The sequence below is a fragment of the Labrus mixtus genome, chromosome 13 (genome assembly GCF_963584025.1).
Source record: "Labrus mixtus chromosome 13, fLabMix1.1, whole genome shotgun sequence".
Classification (NCBI taxonomy): Eukaryota; Metazoa; Chordata; class Actinopteri; order Labriformes; family Labridae; genus Labrus; species Labrus mixtus.
In genome coordinates, this window is record NC_083624.1 from 8,495,535 (window position 1) to 8,517,371 (window position 21,837).

The window sequence follows — 21,837 nt, forward strand, 5'->3', positions numbered from 1 at the left end:
GTTTTAGAAAGGAAGGAGAATGTTTGGATGAAGCAAAATAACATCCTGGTTTCTGCTGAATCACGTTTGATGCCTTTTGTTTTAAACTATCATGTCTTATAATGTTCAGGAAGTCCAATGCTTAAACAGATAAAATTAATTGACACTTGTTTGGAAACTTATCCATAAAGAGAAAAGAGTACAGGTAAAAGTGATGACAAGCAGGGATTGTTTTTATATCTTACCACCTATACCATCTTGTCTGGTATATTCAATTATAAAACATATCTAACATTTTGCTTTTGGACATTATTTTTTGGACTTGCATTTGTTCATTGAAATGTTTTATTTTAAAAAATCATGCTCAGATACAGACATATCAGTGATAATATTGTTACTCTTATTCTAACTACATTTGCCTCAAAGATTACAAACAGTCGAATCTTTTATTCATTCTCCTGATGCAGGAATTCTGTTTGGATTAAAAATTAATGCCAGGCTAGTTTGTTTGGAGCATCAAGTGTGAGTGGAAAACTCTACATTTAACACATTTTCGTCACAGGAAATGCATCACATTTAACCACAGAACTACATTTGGTACTTTTATAAGCCCAGTCTGGGGCTCTTGAGGCAGAGCCGACCTTGATAACAGGCGCTCTGCACAGGTTTCATAAACGGATGCGTGACTGTGGCTGAACTCACGATGCTAAGCATGTTATGTAAATTTAGATATGAACAAATGTGTGACTGGAGCAGCTGTGTTTTTCTACCAGACTTAGCATGATGAACTTTTATTTGCTGTTTTATAATTTGCTAAAGTAGCAACTGATATCCTGAATGAACGTCTGTACCGTTTTCAGGCATTTTCATTAAACAAAAAACCTTACTGGAGCAGATAAGCTGATTCAAGTGTTAAATGTGATTTTTTTTTTCTATCTGCATAAAAATGGCTTCATTCAAGCACAAAAACTCCGGAGGAGAAGTGGAACAGCAGGATCGGGTGTTGGCTTTGGTTCAGGACATTTAGGCAGTTAAGGGTAATTTGTAAGTTTTCTCTTTTTTTCAAAACTGATGTAACACATTAGTTCCACATCTCAGGTCCTTTTATAAGAACCAGATACACAAAATTGAAAAAAAAAAAACACCAAGAGAAGACACAGAGACAGAAAATATGAGCAGAAAGTGAGGCATTACAAACAACAAAGAGCCCTAATGACTCCAAAGAGTTACACAATGTCTAGAGAGAGATACAAAATGCTAACTCAAAAAACAAAACAACAACTGAGTGGCAGTAAATAACCAGAAAGAGGCAAAAATACAGAGACAAAAAACTGTCAGAAAGAGACAAAAACAGCAACAAAAAAATACAAAAAATGAGTGAAGAAGGAGTCAAATATGAATTATTGTTGGTGCCTCTTTTTGTTTTGATGTCCTTCTTCTTTGTATAATGGATGGAGGGGCCCTGTTTTATTAAATTATTATATTTACAGCTGCAGGCAATTTACAAAAATGAGCTTTTAATCGATATTATTGCATTGAAGACTTTTCTCACTGAATGAGTAATGTCACCATTTAAAAGTTCAGTTGCCGACACTAGGACTTTAAATTTGAGCCTGACACATTAAGCGTCCTTTAACTTCAGAGAAAATTCTCTCAAGCCTGTCTGCTTAAGGTAAAGGGGCGCCATCAAACTAAAAGTTGCAAAAGAACAAACGGGAGGAAGCTGACAGATCTCTACAACCGTCTGCTACTCGAACACAGGGGGGGTGAAGGAGTTTTGTGTCAAGGTTGGAGAAGGTGCAGGACGGGTCTTTGTGTTTAACTCGACTCCCCGAGGGCGTCATTAAAGTTTTATTCTCTCTTATTTTACAAGTCATTATACAGACGCACTTAACTGCAGCCGGAGGAGGTCTGAGGTGACACAGCGATCTGTATCCTCCGCACAAACATACAGACACACACACAAATACACAGTGAGAGGAAGACAGTATGACAAAGGAAAATGTAGTTTTTGCAACATTTAAAAATGGAACTGATGTGCAGCTGCTGTGTCATTATGCATTCTTCGTTCATTACACCACAGAAAAGAATGAAGAGGAATTAATTAAGAAGTCCATTCATTAAAATAATGCAAAAATAGTTTATCTCCTAACCGAGCAACACAGCTGTATGGGATTAAAAATTCAGTTTCCAGTCCAAAAAGATACAGAAAAACAGAAAAACACTGAGATCCCGTGGGGGGTTGATGCATGCTGCATCTCTCTTTCTGCCACGAAAATAAACTGAATATTTAATTTAGCAGAGCTGTGACCTTCTCCTGTCTTTTCCTTGTGAGCTGAGTTGGCGAATTCCCTTTCGCCTACAGTGTTGGTAAACAGGAACAATTGTCTTTTTATCCACAAGAAGCAGCAGCAAAAGAGTGCTTCAAAAACTTAAACTTAAACTTAAACTTAAACTTAAACAGAATACTTTATTTATGTTGTGTTTGTGGTACATGTGAAAAATAGTTAATGTGCATTAAATACCATGTTTGTGCTTTTCATTTGTACGTTCTTCTCTGTTTACATGTGCATGGTTGATTGTTGTTGTTTTTTACTGATGCAGCTGAATGTGTACAGCCCTTAACTCCAAGACAAATGTCCCTAATTGGACAATCAATTATATCGTATCATAGCGCACTGTGTTGTATGGTATGGCGCTTTGTTCTCTATGAAAGAAATGATGTATTAAGTATTAGTTTTAGTTACACAAAAGCCAGCATAAGTGCACATTTCCCCTTCATGCATGGGGTCAAAAGAGCTGCCTTTCTTGTTTCCTAAGCGAAAAAAAAAAAAAGATAAATCATGTGTCAAGTAGTCCATCTGTTGTCGTGTCCTTGAGCAAGACACCCATAATGACCGTCCACTGCCAGGAGAAATGGACCAAGAAGAAATTGTGTAATTATCTTTTAAACAGATTTGAGCGCATGAACTTTGGTTGACCCCTTATTAAAATGTATAGGATCCTCTTTGGGGCAGTGTCAATTATTTTAAAAAATGGCAACACAGCTGCTGTGCAGACCGAGTTATCATGCAGAGTTTACTTCTCAAAGGGGCTTTATGGTGTGAGGGAGCCAGTCGCAGTAGATTAGCCTTAATACTGAAGCCATTTCAGCTTGAAATTGGTGCTGAATGAGTGGTTTGTTTGTGTAATGCTTCTTTCAAGGACTTGTTTGCCCTGCATCGACCTGATTTGCATAAATGCACTGAGAGGTATAAAAGCCGAATGCTTCCACTGAGGCACAAGGAATTACTTAATTTGCCCTTACTGTGAAGTCAAAGCCAACCATCATTAAATCATCCTATAAACAGTTTCACAATTTAACTTTTGTCAGTGCAAATGCTGTTACAATGTGCCACCAAGTTCCAGGGTCATGACAAAAAATAAAGTGTACCTAACAGTCTATCATCTCAGTACTTACTCCAAAAATGAAAATAAAACTGATCGAGAAAATCCACAGGGAAATCTGTCCATATATCTTAAAGTAAAAGGACAGATTTGTTAACCCATTAGCTACATAAGGACAACAGCTAGTGCTAGCATTCAAGACATTTCTGTATAACATTACCTACTCTAATATCCCGATAGCTAACCCATTTGAATTTGCTAAGGATTCAAGCCTATCTCATTGTATTTTGTAAAACAGCTAATGATAACATTCAAGAAATTTCTAGATAACATTACGTTAGCTAACAATGCCTTTCCTAGTTTGTACATAAACTTGAGATTTGAAGTTAGCTAGGAATTGAAGCCAGTCCTATTGTCTTGTGCAAATCCTACAAATGGTAACATTATTTTCAGCAACTTCTAAGGTACCTGTAATTTGATCGATAAGTGGCTGGATGCTAACATTACTTGTTGGCTAACCGTAGCTATTGGGTTAACCAATGTGTTGATCAATCTGGAGGCAGTGGTCTGATAACTATTGTCAGTAACCCTAATTTATACAGATACCAACCCAGGAAACGTAGTACATTATGACAGCGTTTGAGGGTGGTCACCTGGTCAATATGGTCAATGCAAAAGTGCTCTAAACCTTTGTTCTTTCTAATGGCAACTCTAAGAGGACAACTTTACTGGTTGCAAAAAGATGTCAGATTTTATAATCTTGTGCTAAAATGATCCTACTTCTCTCTCAATGTATCACCATATCAAATATTTTATTTTGAGTATTTGGTCTAAATGGCTAATTAAAAGTCTTCATCAATACAGCAAGATGTTCAATTCGTTAACGCTGGTCAAATTGAAACTAAAATCGATGATAGCACCATGGTATCTTTTAGCATTTGGCGAAAAACAAAAAAATGGCCCCAAACTGCTTGAGGCTTCAAAAAGGGGGATCCTAAACTAATGGTTTACCGTGTATGGTTTGGTGATACCTCTTTTTTTTGTTAGCTAAAATTAGATTTCAATGAGTATACAGGCAGCTGTGGCTCAGTTGGTAGAGTCATCACCTTTTCACCAAAAGGTCAAGGGTTCGATCCCCAGCTGTATGTCGCTTTGGATAAAAGCGTCTGCTAAGTGAATTTGTAACATTTGTATACTTCTATCTGAGATTAACAAGTCACTACAACAGCAGACATAACAACGTTCATCCAAATATGGTCACCTCTGGTTGATCTGGAAAACAAAACAAAATAAAAAAGCTGTATCCAAAATGCCAAACTTGAGACTAGAAAGAGGGGGTCTCCCAAACATATGTGTGATTAAATAATGTCTACATCTATGATTTTAAACATTATATAGTCCAGACTGGAGGTTCTGACCATTTTAGGCACATGCAAAAAACCAAAACAAACTATCTTACTCCACTGTAGGCACACGAACACGTGCAAACCTTTGTTTGTTTTTTAGCTGACAAATTCAACAAACACATGAAAAACTGAAGTGCATCCAATTATTTTCATACTTCAAAATCTCCTGAAAATTGTCACATAATGTTCTGCAGACAGAGAAAGCACACAGGCTCTCTGTGTGCAGAACCTTGGACAACCTTGCATGGCTGTTTTTCATTACAGAGAGTTTGTGACATCTGCAGGGTTTATTTTGAGGAAAGAGAGGAAATCGGACAGTCCCACAGGGCCAAGTGTTTGCTTCAGTTTAAGAGAATGAGCCAAAACAGTCTTAGCCAGCCTCTGTTCTGCTGGAATGATGAGTTTGTAAACAGTCATTTGTTCAGTGTGGCCTGCAATAATCCTAGAATGGTGATTGTGCTGTTAGAGACAATACAATGTGATACTGTACATGACTCATTAAAGCTGCAGACACACCTGAAATTAATATAAAACACATGGATTTTGTCAGTAAAATTCGGATTAGTAACACAAACATACAAAACATTTTGCACAATTTTCCTGAAGAATAGTGAATCGTGGTTCAGACCAGAGAGAATTGCACTGATAGATGGTTTTTTTTTCCTGATTTTACCTCCTTGCTTTTCAAATGAAATATCAGACAAGTTTAGTTGCTAAAGTCAAAATTCATGATGGCACTATTTGTCCTCAAGAACTTTTTCAGGCACTCAAACCTGAAAGCCAACCCCAGAAATGATCTTGCACATCAGTTCTGGTGAAGTGGTGGTTGTTCCTGTCTCTCCAACAAACTTCACTATTTCGTTTTTTAGAACGGTGCCACCGTTTGGCTTCACTGCCCACCTGCTCTCTCTCTCTCTTTGTAATTTTCCACTTACCCAGCATCACTTCCACTTTACCTGCCCCCCCCCCCCCCCGCCCCCAACCCCATCTCGACAGCTAACCTTGCTCACCTGTGTACTCAACTGCCACATATCCAATCAAGCCAGTACATAAGCCTCTTATGCTCACTCTTCTTCAACACTGATTCTCGACCTGATGCTGACCCTACTTGGTTTTGACCCTATAGCCTCTTCAAATTTTTGGAAATTGCCTCAGTCTTCGGTCCCTCACAACGGTTCTGTCTCATCTTTCCTGTTTTTATTTTGGGTTTCCTCTCCCGTTGGCTTTTTGGCGTTCCCGTGTGACGATAAGCTTTACTCCAATACAGGGGTAATTTCCTTTGAAGGACCAAGCCTACGAAAGACCCAACCTTTGTAAGCTGCGTATTCCGCTCAGGCAAAACTGAAATGAGGCATTCAGGTCTAGAAAGAGCATTTCCTGTTTGCATCCACCCCCCCACCTTAGCCTTTCATTACGAAGCGCCACTACTGTAGGCTAGCAGCCTTGACAGCTGCACCGAAACTTGCTACAATAACAAATGTCACTGTAACTTACAGTAATCTTTCATTTTAAAGATACTTCAAAGACCCCTTTAGTTTTTTAAGATTTGTATCGCTAGCTTTTCAACCAAGTGAAACCAATTCTATACATTTAAAAGTGTAATCCTCAACCGCTTTATAGTCCCCCATTTCATTTGACTTGGTAGCTTTACATCCTGGGATATGTTGTGCCACAAAGGATGACGTCAAGGATGTTTTTAAGCTAAGGACGCTTAGCGCTGAAAACACTAAACAGCACTGCCAGTCCAAAACCGCCATTTGTAGACAAAGGCCTGAGCAAAAGTAGAAATTAACAAAAGTTAAATAGCCAATTGTTTCAACATTGTTAACTACCAAAGCAAAACATAACAAGGCAAAAACACTCAACAGATAGTTGCTGCATTGTACCACAGAATGTCTAAAAAATGTAGATTAAGCCATAAGGTCTGGAAAGGAAAAAGGATCTTAACTTCAATTCCACCACTTCCCAGTGTGGTCACCAAGAACACCAACATGGGGGCAGCTGGGGTTTTATAGTGGCAATCCAAAAGACTAATGGATATCAAGGTGGCTAAACCTACTCTTTAAGCAGCCAGTGCTTTGAACACTTGTTTGATTTGTATCTTGCGACAACAATTATTGTTGTAGAGGAGGATTTATGGCTGCATCTTAATGAGGCTGTAAAGGAATACAGCTCTTCATAAGGAGGCTTGGACGAGGAGCATTTAGACCCTGGAGAAGAACTATAATGTTTGTTGATACTTCTCCCTGTAATCAGGCACTTTTATACGAGTACAAGAAGGATGAATAGACAATGGAAGAACAGGAATCAGGGGCTATATTCCCCAGCGTAATGGCGGTGACTTACCAATTTGGCTGGACGAAGCTTACATCGTGGACCTGCAGTAGAAGATGTAAAAAACGCCCACTTGAGTTATATGCTTGCAGACTCGGGCAGGGTGCGACACTACCTGGCTTCAAGTGTTTCTGAGGCAAGCTGCAAGAGGGTCTGGGAGCAGGTGAGGTTGTCCATGTGATAATGGGTGGGATGGAAGTGAAGTGCAACATCCCCCAAAACCTCCTACTATCTCTGAGTGCAACAAAAAAAAAAACCGGCTGGCACCATGTGTGTGCTTGGATGAGAGAGCAAGGGAAAGGAAACAACCTGCTGTTCTCTCACACAGCTGTTTCATAAGCATATTACAGGATCAGCTTTGATTTTTTTAGCTTTCACGGTGGAATAAACACATCATCATCATCTAAATAAATGTTCTCTTGGTTAAAACGAAAAAGGTCATATTTTCTTTCTTTCTTTTGCAGCAATTTTCAGAGTGACCTGCATGTGTGAAGGAAGACAGATGTATTTTTCACCCGAGCTTCATCCCAATTTATTTCCAGCCATCCTTGTAGTAAAGCAAGAAGTCAGGGTGACCCGATATGAGAATGCAGCAGTGACTATTCAGGAAAATTTGCGACTAGCAAGCGGGTGGGGGTGATGACTTTTTATATCCTGGTTTAACCAACTGGTTTGGTCTTCATACATGTAATGGCAAATGTCAAATTACACATACGATTGACATAAAGGCAAAAAATGTCATCATAGCGTCTGACTCTTTTGCTTCGTCCACCATCTTGAATATATTGTAAACACTACACAGACCCCCCATTGCACCCCCATCTAGCATGGAAAATGTCCCACACTGAGGGACATGTGTGAAAGAGCAACTCAAGAAGATGTCAGGTGCAGGTTGTCTCAAAATGTTCTTGGAATAATCAGGAGTGCATGCAGCATGTGTTAAAAAAACCTTCAGATGCATGGTTTGACTTCTGACACACCAAGAGTAAAGCTCAGTTATTTGTAACTCTCACAGTGGAGTTAACATGTAGTGTGTTATTTTACTTACAAGTGAATTACAAATTGCAGAAAAACGAGGGTAATTTTTAAGGACGCATGTCATTAAGATATGCAAGGTTTGACTTCTGAAACACCAAGACTAAATGCAAATTGGATTCAGTTGAGGTCTTTGTTTATTGCGGATATATGAAGGATAAGAGTACAGAATTATGCCTGTAAAATATATATAGTAATATTTCTTCAAAACTATACATCTCATCCGAGGAGAGGTGTCCAATCCGTGTCCTCGTGAGGATTCAGCCACAGCTTTACTGTCCATCACATGACATGTCCACATCTTCTTTTCGTTTCACTATAAAAAAAAAAAGGTCCAAGTACAGTCTTACACAAGCCCAACGTCAGGGTTGAGCTGAATCATCTTGTCTAAGTCCTTCCTGACATCTGGGAAGCTCTCCAGCGTCTCCCGAAGGTCGGCCCAGGACAGAGAGAAGCACTGGCAGTCCGTCAGGGCCTTCGCAGTGGCCAGATGTTTGCCTTTGGTCAGCACACATGTCTCTGTTGTACACACAGAGGGAACCACAAAGGCGTGGTTAATGAGCGACGGGGATGAGTTCTGACAATTAATCCTAAATTAATTCACCAGACCCAGCTGAGTTGTTTCGGGAAGCCTGCTTAGCTCTTAACGCTTCTGGGTTTCACTGCCAAAAAGATTAGGACCTGTTCTTACTTAAAGTCAGAGAATTAAATAAATCCCCCCCAAAACAGAACAGAGGGACTCCTTCACTTTAAAAAAAAAAAAAAATGGTTCTCTGGAATGCTAAGAAATTGATGAGCCCAGTCCATTTTACGTGGAAAAGCACTGAATGCTGAGTGAAGAAAAATAATTTGGAAACTTTCAGACCTGCCAAAAAAATCCAAACTAACACAATGGATCAGTTTCTTTGATTTCACAGCAGTAAATCAAAAATGTAACTCCTTATTATCCTTTATGTCCAAATGGCAGAGGCTTAAACATGTATTTTCTGCTGCTCTGTCTGTCCCTTCCCCTTGTAAAAACTGCTCTCATTAACACAAACTGTGTAAACTTTTTAATACCCAATTTATCTTGCTTCAGCGGTATGTTTCAGTGATGCTCACGGCTCCAAAAGAATCACAGCCGCAGCAGTTTTCCTAGAAGCATGATCCCTGTTACTGTAGATAATCCACAGAACAGGCTGCTCCCTTTTTTTTTTTTCTAAAGCACTTCCATGTTACAGCACAGCTTGTGGATATCCAACTGTTATAATGGTTTTAGTGAGACGGAAAGAAAGACAGTTTATTAAATGGAGTTTGGCAGGATTTTCACTCTTCAAACAAGAAGCCCTGCCACATAACGCTTCTGCCGCACCACTCAGGCACTCAGTAACAAAAAGTGAATCCAACTCACCGCCAAAGTAGTCTCCATCACACAGCTCCCTGTCGTCGGAATCCGTCTCCAGGAGGACCTGGCCGTGGTCGATGAAGAACATGCGATCACCCGGGACGTGCTGTCGTACGATCACGTCTCCCTCCAGGAAAACCTCGTACTCCAGCTTGGTGAGGACGGAGTTGATAAAGTTTTCATCTCTGCTCTGAAATATCGGCACGTTTCTTAGCAGTCGGCTGCACATCACCACCAGGATTTGCTGAAAATAAAAGTAAAGAAATGATGTGGCAATAAGTGACTAGAAAGAAGAACAAATGAGATCACCACTCATCATCATTAACCAGAAAACAAGACAAACCGTAAAGAATGATGAAGCACAGCTTTACCTCTTTGAGCGCTGAGGACACCGTATCTATGACATCCTTCTCTTGAAACCACTTCCCTCCGTAGCGAGCCTGGTAGTAGTTGTTGATACGAAGGCACAGCTCAGGCGGCAGCTTCATGAAGGCCATGTAGTGCTCCAAACGACTCATCTGTGGAGAGTCACAATGTCTTCATGAACCACCCCTCGTTGCCTGATACATGACACCCAGCCTTACACTGACTGGACCTGCTCAGCTGCAACTGGTAATACTAGGTATGAAGGAAAGATGTGTGTTTATCTAACAGTGAAATACAGTGCAGTTTATCCTTGACTATTTGTGTAAAAAAATGTCTTAATTTAGTCCTTTTATACATTTGTTTTATTAGGTATATACATTAGATAGTAATGGCGGTAATGGTCTGCATTTCTTTTGACCACAGAAGGTTTTAAGGCACCTCCACATGGAAGTTTGGACGCCCCTTAGCGTTTCCAAGCTCTCTCTAATGTTGTGAATTTGACTGCAGTACCAATTCTAAACGCTTGGTGTCAGAGTTACTTATTGCTCCCATAATAGGACATTTATAAAAACATGTATTATGGTGTAACTGAGACATTGTGCTGAAGAGAACCACCTTTTTTTGACAAGATCTTTAAGGGTCAGTTACACTGAGTGTATATGAAGATGGACAGGCGTCACCACCTCCTCCTGTTGTACAGAAGTGAAGCCAAAATATCTCTGCTACAGGCATCTTTTTAAAACAACAGAAAGAAGAGGACTTGAATACAGATCAGCTTGATCATAAAAACCCATCACAACAGAAACTGGGTTTGACAAAAATGTATTGAGATTTATTTTGATTTTCTTGCTTGACCCACGTACCATCTGCTACCATGGAGGAGGGCGGAGCTATGACCTCTACTGCGGCCAGTCAGTAAAGAGAGGTGGGGGCGTTCTAAATCATTTGGCTTCACTTTGAGATAGGTGTTAGGCTGTCCGTCTTCTTATAAAGTCTAAGGCCAGAAACATGGGTAAAAAAATATCTTTTGTATTGTTGCAGCAACTGTGTCAAATGTTGCTTTCCATGTGTTTCCTGAGATTAAGAGGCCACTAAGGGACTCATTTTGTTCTGATTGTTTTAACATCAATGCACTTATTTAAAGAGATAATTGATAACTTGTTTTGCATACAATTTAATTTAATAATATCACACGATAACTTTACAATTTTATACCTAGATCCGATTAAATTTTACGCTTAAACAATAAAACTGAAAAGCTTATTCCGGATTCTCTAAGGACCGTTACTTGTTTTCTACTGAGGCATATGTGGGGATCAAGGAAAACATGAGCCATAATGACCTTGCTCTTGTACTCCTTGGCAGCTGGGTCGGTGTTAGCGATCATGGTTGTAGCGTTTGCCACGAGGACGGTGTACATCAGACACCCGGACACCATGCTGACCATGACGATCCACATTTCGACGTAATCTGCAGAATAATACACAGACTCAGTGCCTCCTCCAGTGTGGATGGATGGGTATATTTATATCTGAAACAGAACACGAGACGCCTGAGGTTTTTTTTAAAGGAAATCTATAAGTCTCACTTGTTGGAGCGTCCATGGAGCCATAGGAGAGGGCGATCATCTGAGATAGAGCTCTGAAAACTCCCCATGAGTACTTCACGATCACCGTGGCATTCTGGAAGAGATTATGTTATCTTTAGAAATACTTTATTTGTAGATCTGGAGCTTGAAAACAAAAATTTCAGATTCCTTAAGCGGCATTTTAAAGCTTACAGTCTGTGGTAGAAGCTGGAGCTATTCTGTCATTTTGCTTGAGAAATGTATTAAATTAAAGGTCACATATTATCCTCCTTTTCAATACGTTTAAATAAGCCTCACAGCTCCCCACAACATGTCTGTAAAGTTTCTTGTTCTAAATCCACTCTGATCCTGTATTTAAACATACCTACTAACCCCTATATATCAGCCCTGCTGCGAACAGGCTGTTTCTGTGTCTGTACCTTTAAATGTAAATGAGCTGTGTCTGACCACACCCCCTCTCTGGAAGGGCTTGGGTGTACTCGGGCTTTCTCGCTCCATGTCCTATTGTTCACGGTGAGAAGGCAGACTCAGAGGGCAGAACAAACACCAAGCTGTGGGAGTGTCACCCACCTGGGGGAGGGGTTAATGCCCATTGTGATGTCACAAAGGGAAAAATTCCAGACGGGCTGTTTGAGCACATATTTTCTAAAAAAGTGGAGCAGGCAAAAGACGGAGAGGATTGACTTTTCTCATACTTGGGGGGTTTGTAGCCAGACTAGGGACAAATATCAGTGTTGGAAAAACATAGTGAAGTGTATTTTGCATAATATGTAACCTTTAAAATAATGAAAATATTTTATTTAGCAATGCCACATCATTTAGATTGATTGTCCAGCGCTAGAGATGGAAGATTTTGAGAGGTTGGTCTCACCATCAGGTTTTCTTTCCGGACCCAGCAGTCGGTCGGAAACTCCTCCAGCATGGGGACGAAGTACTGGATGCAGCCGTTCCAATGACACAGCAGGAAAATCATCATGAACAGAGACAAGATGCGGAAGAAGAGGCGGACCACCTCCAAGTTTGCATTAGACACCTGTCAGAGAAAAAGACAAGGAAACAGATGCTTAATGACAAATACTTAAAGGGTTGAAACCAGTCATTCCCTTGTCATTTATTTTACTGACATGGAGCGTATGTCAAAGAAATCAAGGTATCTCTTTTGTAATACAATTCAAAGCCAATAGGCAACATAGGATAGATCATAACACACCGTTATTAAACAACAATAAAACCATAAAATCAAATAAAACTGTGAGTTTTTAAAAGTGACTTAATAGAAGACAGTGTGTTTGCTTCTCTGATCTCTGTTATTCCACAGCCTAAGGGCCCGGACAGAGAAGGCTCGCTCACCTTCAGCTTTAATGTTGGTCCTTGGAATAGTAAGTAATGACCCACCAGAGGTATTAAGGTTGCATGGGGGTTCATAGGGGGGTCAGGAGGTCAGCAATGTAATCTGGATCAGACCGTCTATAAGATTTAAGCGGACTGGGAGCCAGTGACGGGATTTTAAAACGGGTGTGAAGTGTTGTCTCTTGTTGGACCTGGTTATGAATCAGGCTGCGGCATTTTGGATCAGCTGGAGTTTGTTTAGGTTATGTTGTGTGAGACCTGAGTACAGTGAATTGCAGAACTCTAACCGTGATGAAATAAATGCATGAATTACTGCTTCCAAGTTACTAACGGATAAAAAGTAAATATTTTCTCCCTGGCTACAGATATAGTTTGTCATCATTTCTCCTAGTAGGAAGAAATTGACCTTGAAAATGCAAATCTGTCAACTAAGGTCAAAGTAGAGTTTAAAATGAGATATGATTTCTGTGAAAAGCAAAAGAAATAATGTCACAATTGAAACAAGGTAGGGTAGCAGGAAATGACGACCTCAGCAAAACGTGTGTATAATCAGGCCCCTCAGGTGTTCCATGACCTTGTGATACCAATTACAGGAACGAGTTCAGGAACGAGTTCAGTAACACGCTGAGCATCTAACTGGAATTGCAAAGGTGACCTTGTGTTAATCCTTCTTTGGACAAACATCTTTTTCTGTTCTAGATAAAAATGTGGAAAACAAGCCTCCCCACTTTAAACTGGATCCCGACTGGGATTATTTTAAACTCAGATTAAAAGAGTTTTTAAAGAAGGTTCAGTCATGAATACTGCTGTGATTCTTGTTTCAAGTCGTTTTATTGTTTGAAAGATGGAGTATATTGTATTGTATTATACTAAATTATAATGGTTGAGTTCTGTGTTCACATTTACAGTAAAGTTGTGTTTTATTCTTCATCTTTTTGATCTGTGTCTAAAACCTCTTTTTTAAGAGGCAGTAAGCAACATGAACAAATCTCTGCAATAAATCTCCCTCTCCATCTGCTACCTCTTATCATTCCGGTAAGCCCCGCCCACCAAATCATTATCATGCATCCATCCATCCATTATCTGTACTGCTTTTCCCGTTCAGGGTCGCTGTGATTGGTTGGTGACGTGCAAAGCTAAACTTGATAGATTTGATTCACAAGTCTGCTGAATAAAGCTGCCTACTGTAGCTTTAAAGATGCACAAGCCAGGAGGAGCCACTTGTAGAAAGAGTGTTTTGTTGAATCCTTTGTAAAACACTGTGCTGAGTCATCAATTTCTGATTTACTTAACAACAACCTTGTACCCCCAAAAACACTTCATGAGGTGCGCTGGGGAAATCAGTTCCATCGTCTAAGCCAGGTCTTGTAGAAAATATCTGCATGGAGGAGAAAGCTTGGTTAAATTACGCGGGCAGTTGAACTTACTTTCTCCACCTCATTGAAGAACCTGACAAGTCTGGACACCCGAGCGAGCCTGATCAGGCTGAGGATTCGCACAAACATCAGGATCCTCATCATCTTGTTGGTCTTGGAGGGGTTGTCATCGTTGTTGTAGTGTAAGTCCTGGAATAATAAAAGACAGGCGCTCAATTATCAGCCTAAATGTAGTTTATTCAATTAGTGTGTATCTTATCATGACTTAATTCACCCTTTAAAGCAATTGTCTTAAAAACAAATTCCTGCAGCTGTTGGGAGAAATTTCTAAAAATAACCCCCGAAAACAAACTTAGTGCATAATTTGTTTTGGCAAACTCTGCAGCGCACTGGTGGCTCTTTGCTGCTTCAACACTCCCTCCTAATTATTACCGCAAACAGCAGAATGTAGCCGATTGGGAAAGCAGCAATAACGTCCGGTATGAACCACGTCCTCAGGTAGCAGACCCGGATCCGCTTGATGTCCAGAATAGCTTCCTGCGAAAGGAGAGGGAGAGAAGCAGAATGAGCAGACGGATGAGGATGCAGTGCTGCACGTGCCGCCACCACCACATGTATAATTTAACTCTTGAACTGAACCAATATTTTGGGAGTTTGTCCAGAAATTAGGGGGAGACAGTGTTGTTAAGATGAGATAAGCAGCGCCTTCAAAGGAGTTCCAAATTCATTTGACAGTGTTGCCAAAAGCACATGCATGAATTTTTCAAACAGAGCAGCACAAAAACGGGACTGAAAATAAATCTGGCAAAACCAGATGCAGTCCAGAGTAAACACCAGAAACAGAAAGCACACCACAGATGGGCTATTTGTGATTGGCAAGATAGAAGTCACAAAGCATGAGCAGATGAAAACAAAGAGGGTATATTTTGCGTAATACTTTATCAGGAATGTTATACCCCTCACTCATCTAATACAGCATAATCCCTGTTATAAAATCAAACAGCAGGTGCCAATATGCCCATGTCCAGGCGCTGCAGGAGGGGAGTTTGATAATCTAGCCTTTCGTGTATTTGGTAGATTACAGATGAGGCAGAGATGGATTGTGTGTGCTTGTCTGTGCGGGGATTATAGTCCATCAGATTGTGTCTGAAAATAGAGCGCAGCCACTCTCACCTCGCTGTCCTCTGTAATGATGCCCATGCGGAAATTCAAAGCCACGTCTATGAGGAACAGAGTGTCTGAAAACACGTTAAAGCCTTCCCATGCCAGCCCGCTGTGCCCGTCCAGAAATGCTATCTCCATGGGAATCCCGATGAGGTTCAGAAATGTGATTGCCATCATGCACATGATGTAGTAACTCCTGCAGCAAGAGAGAGAGAGGGGGGGGGGGGAGAGAAAAAAAAACAAAGCATATGTGAGCATGTGCGACTGTCTTCAGATCTTGTTTTCCATGTAGAGCAAAGTGTCAGATTATTTGCCAGAAGCACTCATTAGACCGTCATGCTGCAGCCAGTAATGCAAGATGATTTATGCACACTAAATACTCTGCTACTGTAACGGCACATGTTCGCAGCACAGGCTTCGATTGCCAGGCTCAAATAACTCTCTGCTCCCGATTGTTTCATCTCCTCTCCGTTTTCACTCCATGTGATCACCTTACAGGCTATAAATATCGACGCTGCACGGATGATGACAAGCAGCCCATCCTCAGAAACATTACTTAAAGGCAGTCACGTTATCCCCGTTTAGCCCCATAATCCCACAGTGGCATCCTAAAAAAAAAGAAAAAACCCATCACAAGGCTGCACAATATTTATTCACTCTCCTTAATTGATCGTCGACATCAAATTATCATTTGGGGTCACTTCTCTGCTTGAATGCTTCTTGAATTTAGCATGTAAACACGTGTTTATAATGTATTCTTCTGTTCTTGTTTGCAACAAAAATGCAAACGATGCTCAATTATTTTTTTTGCTGACTAATGCTAAAGCAATGCAATATGCAACCAATAAGGAGGGCTGCAGCTAATTGTTAGTTTCCTCTCTATCTTTCCTGCTTCTGTACAATATGCTGTTATAACTTGTGCGTCCTGTGTCTTTAAACTTCATGACCTGCTTTTTCCTTTGAAGTATTTTAAGGAGCCTTTTTTAACACCTTGGCCAGGGACTACTCATGGAAATTAGGCTTTTTGGTTATTTCTGGCATTTTTCACCTTGTGTTTACACTAATTGCACTGTACCCTTACAACTACACTAAATTAATCTCTGGAGTATACGCTACATTAATTGATTAGTCAATAAAACGAGAAGAAGTGCTCACTCCTACACCTCAGGTCGACACATAACACGTGCAACTCTGTAAGATTTAGAAGCTTAAATATGCACATGTTTAGCCCTTCATTCACTGATATTGAAAGGGATGCAGGTAACTCTACTTTTTCCGTACTAGTGAAGCATTCCTCGTGTCAGGTATGATGTGAAATATGAAATAAGATGAGAATAATCCCTGGAGCACATCCTCACCTGAGAGAATTTACAGAAACTTTTTAAGAAACATTCACAGACTCAACGTGAAGGTGCAGCACAGGACTGGCCTGAATCTATCAGATATATTCAAAATACCTCATGAGGCTGAATGGGTGGATGACAAATACTCCGCTCTGGAGCTGTCGGAGGCACTCCTTCTCCACGGCCATCTCGCTGCCGTACACGTACAGCGACTGGCGGTTCAGCTGCGGGAGAAGCAGGGCTCTCCATCCACAGGTGGCTTTGCTGCATCCCACGACGGGACCTTTTAGTTTCTCCATGGCCCGACCTCGTCCCCAGTGATCAGCCGAACGCGCGAGCCATCCTCCCTCTGCTGCTGCTGCTGCTGCTGCTGCTGCTTTATCTTCCCAGGACAAGTGAAGGCTGACTCTACCCGTCCTGACCTCCCCTCGTGGTCACAAGGTAATTTTCCATCAAGGCTCCCAACCTCAGGGCTTATTGAGGCTGTGTGGAGCGAGGCGAGCGGATACCCGCCTTCCTGCTCCCTCCCCTCTCCTCCTCTCCCCTCCCCTCCCCTCCCTCCCCTGGCTGCCTCTCTCTATTTCTGCCCCCACCCCAACCCTTCACTTCTTTTCTTTTTCTCGCAGCTCATCAACTATTCAGTATCTGTGTCTCATCCCCACATGAATCAAGCCATGTCAAAGAGGGTAAGGTCTGGCTCACATTAATACTGAAGACAATGGCATGTGTGTGTGCGTGTGTGTGTGCGTGTGTGTGTGCGTGTTAAGAGGAACACAATAACTGTCCTGTGAAGCAGACATCTGGCAGCGTGTGCAGCGATGAGTTCAGTCCGGGCTGTTTCTATCAGGGATGTAATTAAACACTGCGCCGTGTTACCTGATGCTGTACGTATGCTCTCAGCTCCGAGGCAGCTCCTGTGCTATTTCTTTGCTATTTTAACATCAAAAACAAAACAACACAGGAGCTGAAATATTTGTCTTCACAGGCTTCAAAGTGGAAGATTGAGATTTATCCAACTGGCCTATTTAGTTTTTTTTCTTTTTCTTTTTTTTTTTCTGAGGGTTTGCAACAAAGTTTGAAATGCATAAAAAGAGAAATGATATCACAGGATGCAGCGGCTCTCTGGGCTTATCTGAGGGGGGGTCATGTCAGTGAGCACGGTGAATTACCATCAGATTAGTGCGTGCAATGTGTCTACTAATGTCAGGCGCATTTCATGAGATTATTGTTATTGTTTACATGGTAGACATTATGCAGCTCGGAGCGACTTCCCCCCCCCCCCCCACTTATTTCTGGCTCATTTTCACCAGCAGGATGATGTATTGAGGTCGAATGATTCGCTTTTGGCAAAGACGTGGTTTATGTGTTTATGTGTTTCGTGTGAGTCCTTTCCAGGTGCAAACTCTCTCGCTCAACGTGCGATCCCCCCCGGGACTCAGATTTATCAGAATAAAGCAGTTTATATAATAGTTGGGTGTCACGTCTTTTCTGCTATTTTCTTTGCAACTGTTCAAAGTGAAATCCAAGAAACACTTCAGAATGATATAATTATAGTGACTATCTAATGTCCCAATGTGCAAACTTTTAGTCACTTACATAAGGAATAGTCTTGATGTGTATCAGAGGAAAATGAAATAACTGTGGGTGACGTTCCCGGTTATTGCTAAATTATGGAACAAGGGGTCGCTGGCGGTGCAGTGGATAGTGAGCATGCCCCGTGTACGGAGGCTAAAGTCCTCCAGGTGGGCGGTCCAGGTTCAAATCCCACCTGTGCCTCCTTTCCAGCATTGCATACCCCACTCTCTCTCTCCCTGATTTCCGACTCTATCCACTGTCCTATCTTTCCAAAAAAAGAAATCTTAAAAAAATAAAATGATGAGACAGACGGATTGCTGTAATGATGAGATGAAAACTGTGAGCTGTGCAGATCTTAAACTGCTGTTGCCGAGAACGCATGTTAGAAGTAACGAGTTACCATTTGCAGTACGAACAGTGCGTTCCCGCCATCTGTCAACTCACCTCCTTTTGACCTGTGACCTATAAACACCTGACCTGTCATCCCTCACACCGTGTACCATCTGTGTAGTTCTCAGGGAACTCCCTAGTGCACACTTCAAAAAGTCCCCAGAACTGTTTGTTCAGAAAATGCCCTGCTACTGCACACAGAGCTGGCCAATTGGAGGAAAGTGGGGGGGGGGGGGGGGGTGTCTTAAAGAGACAGCAGCTGAAATGAAGCATTTTAGGCAGAGGCTGAAATCAAGGATGTTACTGACGTCGGTATCAGATAAAGAAGGAGGTTTTGAGCTGCACATCCCACAACGCTCCTCGATAAGTGTCCCAGACTGACATCATTCATGGTGAAAGTGAGGATAATAGATCTCCTTTAATGTAACTAAAGTGAGAATTGTTCTTCTATATTATAAAGGGACATATAAGTATCAGATTGGGATTACGTTTTTCCACATACTCAGTATAAAAGGAGTCTCAAAAGGATTGAGGACAAACAATCTTGATCACAACATCCCTACAAATGAGTTTTTCATTGCCTCCCAAATCTACAAACATGAACATGTATTGTCTTATGCAACCTGCTGTAGAGCCTAACATATATACTTAAAGGATTCTGTTGAGGTTAGGGAAACAGTGTGGTCATGTTTTATAGGATCACAGGATGCAAACGATGCTCTAGTGTCAGAAAACGGTGTCGTGCTCAGTCCGTGTTGGTTTCTGTCAAAACGTGCATTTTCAAGAAAACACAATCATAGATCCATTTATGTATTAAACAAATCAACTATGTCAATCCAGTTTCCTTCCACAGAGGCTTCCTGAGGTCTCTCTCATTTTCCGTCCCAGATAAGAGGTTTTTTTTTTTTTGATGTGGGATTTGTTTCTTATCCAAATTTAGAGTCTGAGGGACAGATGGTTTGCTTTACAGACTGTTAAGCTCTCTGAAGCAAAATGTGATGTGACTTGACTTGATCTGACTGGCTGCTGCTTGGTGAAGTGTTTCTTACTTACTTTTTGCAGACTCAACAACACTGGACCTCTCTCAGGGGGTCTTGGCATTATTACCATCATTATTTAGACTGACACTTTGCTGCCGGGCAAAATAACAGATGTGTCTGCAGTGTTGAGGAACGCTCATTTGCCCTGTTCAGATTCACTGTGAGATGATGCTACAAGGTGATCCAGTCAGAGTCTAAACAGTTCTCAGAGTATGCCAAAGTTTGAGGTCATTATAGTACACAGTACATGCAGGAATATATCAAGGCACTGCGTAGTAAATACAGATCAAAGACGGTTGGACCAGGAGTACTTACACTTATGCATTTCTAGAGGTGGAGGTGGTGGCATATTGAAGAGGAGGAGGCCCTGCCCCTCTCCTCGGCCAATGGGGACATTTCTGCGGAGAACAACGAAACAAAAACAGATAAAAACCCTTCGCTTTTTTTTTTTTTTAACACGGCACAGAACTCGGACTCTAATCCTGCGTCGAGCGAAAGCTGCAGAAAAATGTGTTTCAAACAGAGGTGCATGTCTTTGACACGGTACAGAGCGAACAAATGATGTGCTTACTTGCTCGTTTATCTAGCACACAGCTGCCCCCCGAACTAGAATAAGTGAGTCAGTGCCTCTGCTTACGCATTGCTTTGGCGCGCTGACGCACTGCACACCCAGTAGACATGTGAAAGCAAACACATAGCTACCGTACTGCAGGACAGAAAATGAACAGTGTTATTATTGAAGAAATCTCTTAAGTCACTTTCTGTTTGTAATCTACCCACCAGCAGCAGCAGCAGCAGCAGCAGCGGCAGCTATAATTTACAACACAGAAAATGACACCTGAAGCAGCTGATGGCGAAGAAAAGCTCGGAGTGGTGGAGTTAATTAAGTTATCGACAAAAAGGTGTAATCTCTCGAGCTGGTACTCTTAAATATTTTTTGACCACGTGTTTTAAAACAAACAATACAATCTCATTTTGTTGATGATCGACAGTATGGGACAGTACAAAAGCTTAAGAAAACTTTAGGTCTTCAGTCGTATGTTAAGCCAAAAGCTGCTGCGAGAGAGGAAGAGAGAGCAAACACGGTTTCATTGCACCAACATGTCAACAAATTTAGACGGTGTGGAGGAGTTTGCCTGCAATTTCTGCTCAGCTCTGCTATAGGTTGCTAGGATAAATTTTAAAAAGTGAGATTGATTTATTGTTTGACTTCTTCTGGGATATAAAAGTTTGAAACATGTTAAAAAAAAGTGTTTATTTGTGAGATGATTTCATTTGAAAAGGCTGGAACCAGCTGTTTAATATTTACCAAAACGTGCATTTTTTTACCTCTTTTTCGTTGTGGTTAATATTTGATTGGAAGTAAAGGTCAAAGTTGAATCCTCTAAAGTAGAGTTTTGAATTGAAATTTACATCTATATATTTTTTTTAAATAAAAAATTGATCATGGTCTTTAAGCGGGTTTTCTGATGAATCAGTGCAGTATTAGAAACCTTCATCGTGTGCTGAAGGGGAAGAGGTGATGCTGGTTTCCGTCGCAGGTTATCACGCGGTTAAAAAAAGGTTTATCTGAACTTTTAGATGATAATGTGTGAGTAATGGTTGCTGTAGCAGCAACTTTATCATCGCTGAGCAGCAGAATGATGAATCGTCAATGTATTAATGTTTTATAGGTCAGAGGAAATTTATGATATGTGGCTCCAAGCATGTGTGTGTACTATTTGTGTGTGTGCACGTGTGCGTATGTGTGAATGTGTGTGTGTGTGTGTGAATGTGTGTGTGTGTGTGTGTGTGTGTGTGTGTGTGTGTATGTGTGTGTCAGGGAATGTGTGTGAGTGTGTGTGTGTGTATGTGTGTGTCAGGGAATGTGTGTGAGTGTGTGTGTGTGTGTGTGTGTGCACACGTGTGAATGTGTGTGTCTGTGTGTAAGTGTGCGTATGTGTGTGTCTGTGAATGTGTGTGAATGTGTGCGTGTGTGTGCGTATGTGTGTGTGTCCGTGTTTGTGTGCCTATTCTTACAAACTGACTGACACATTTGGGTAGTAAGGCCCTTCAAATATTAATTGACATCTTTATTTAATGAGCATCCTGAGTAAAAAAAGAACCATTAAGACTTTTGT

The 21,837-nt window shown here is 41.1% G+C and overlaps 1 protein-coding gene across 1 annotated transcript; it reads right to left on the minus strand.

Moving 5' to 3' along the window:
- Nucleotides 1–8,260: 8,260 nt before the first annotated feature.
- On the minus strand, nt 8,261–17,217 carry hcn5 (hyperpolarization activated cyclic nucleotide-gated potassium channel 5). The gene is made up of 10 exons (XM_061053581.1): nt 16,827–17,217; nt 15,379–15,565; nt 14,638–14,742; nt 14,257–14,394; nt 12,351–12,512; nt 11,480–11,573; nt 11,234–11,361; nt 9,897–10,043; nt 9,532–9,769; nt 8,261–8,660 (listed from the first exon to the last, which is right to left on the minus strand). Exons 1-10 carry the CDS (start codon nt 17,009–17,011, stop codon nt 8,488–8,490), a joined length of 1,557 nt encoding a protein of 518 aa, XP_060909564.1. The 5' UTR covers nt 17,012–17,217; the 3' UTR covers nt 8,261–8,487.
- Nucleotides 17,218–21,837: the final 4,620 nt, after the last annotated feature.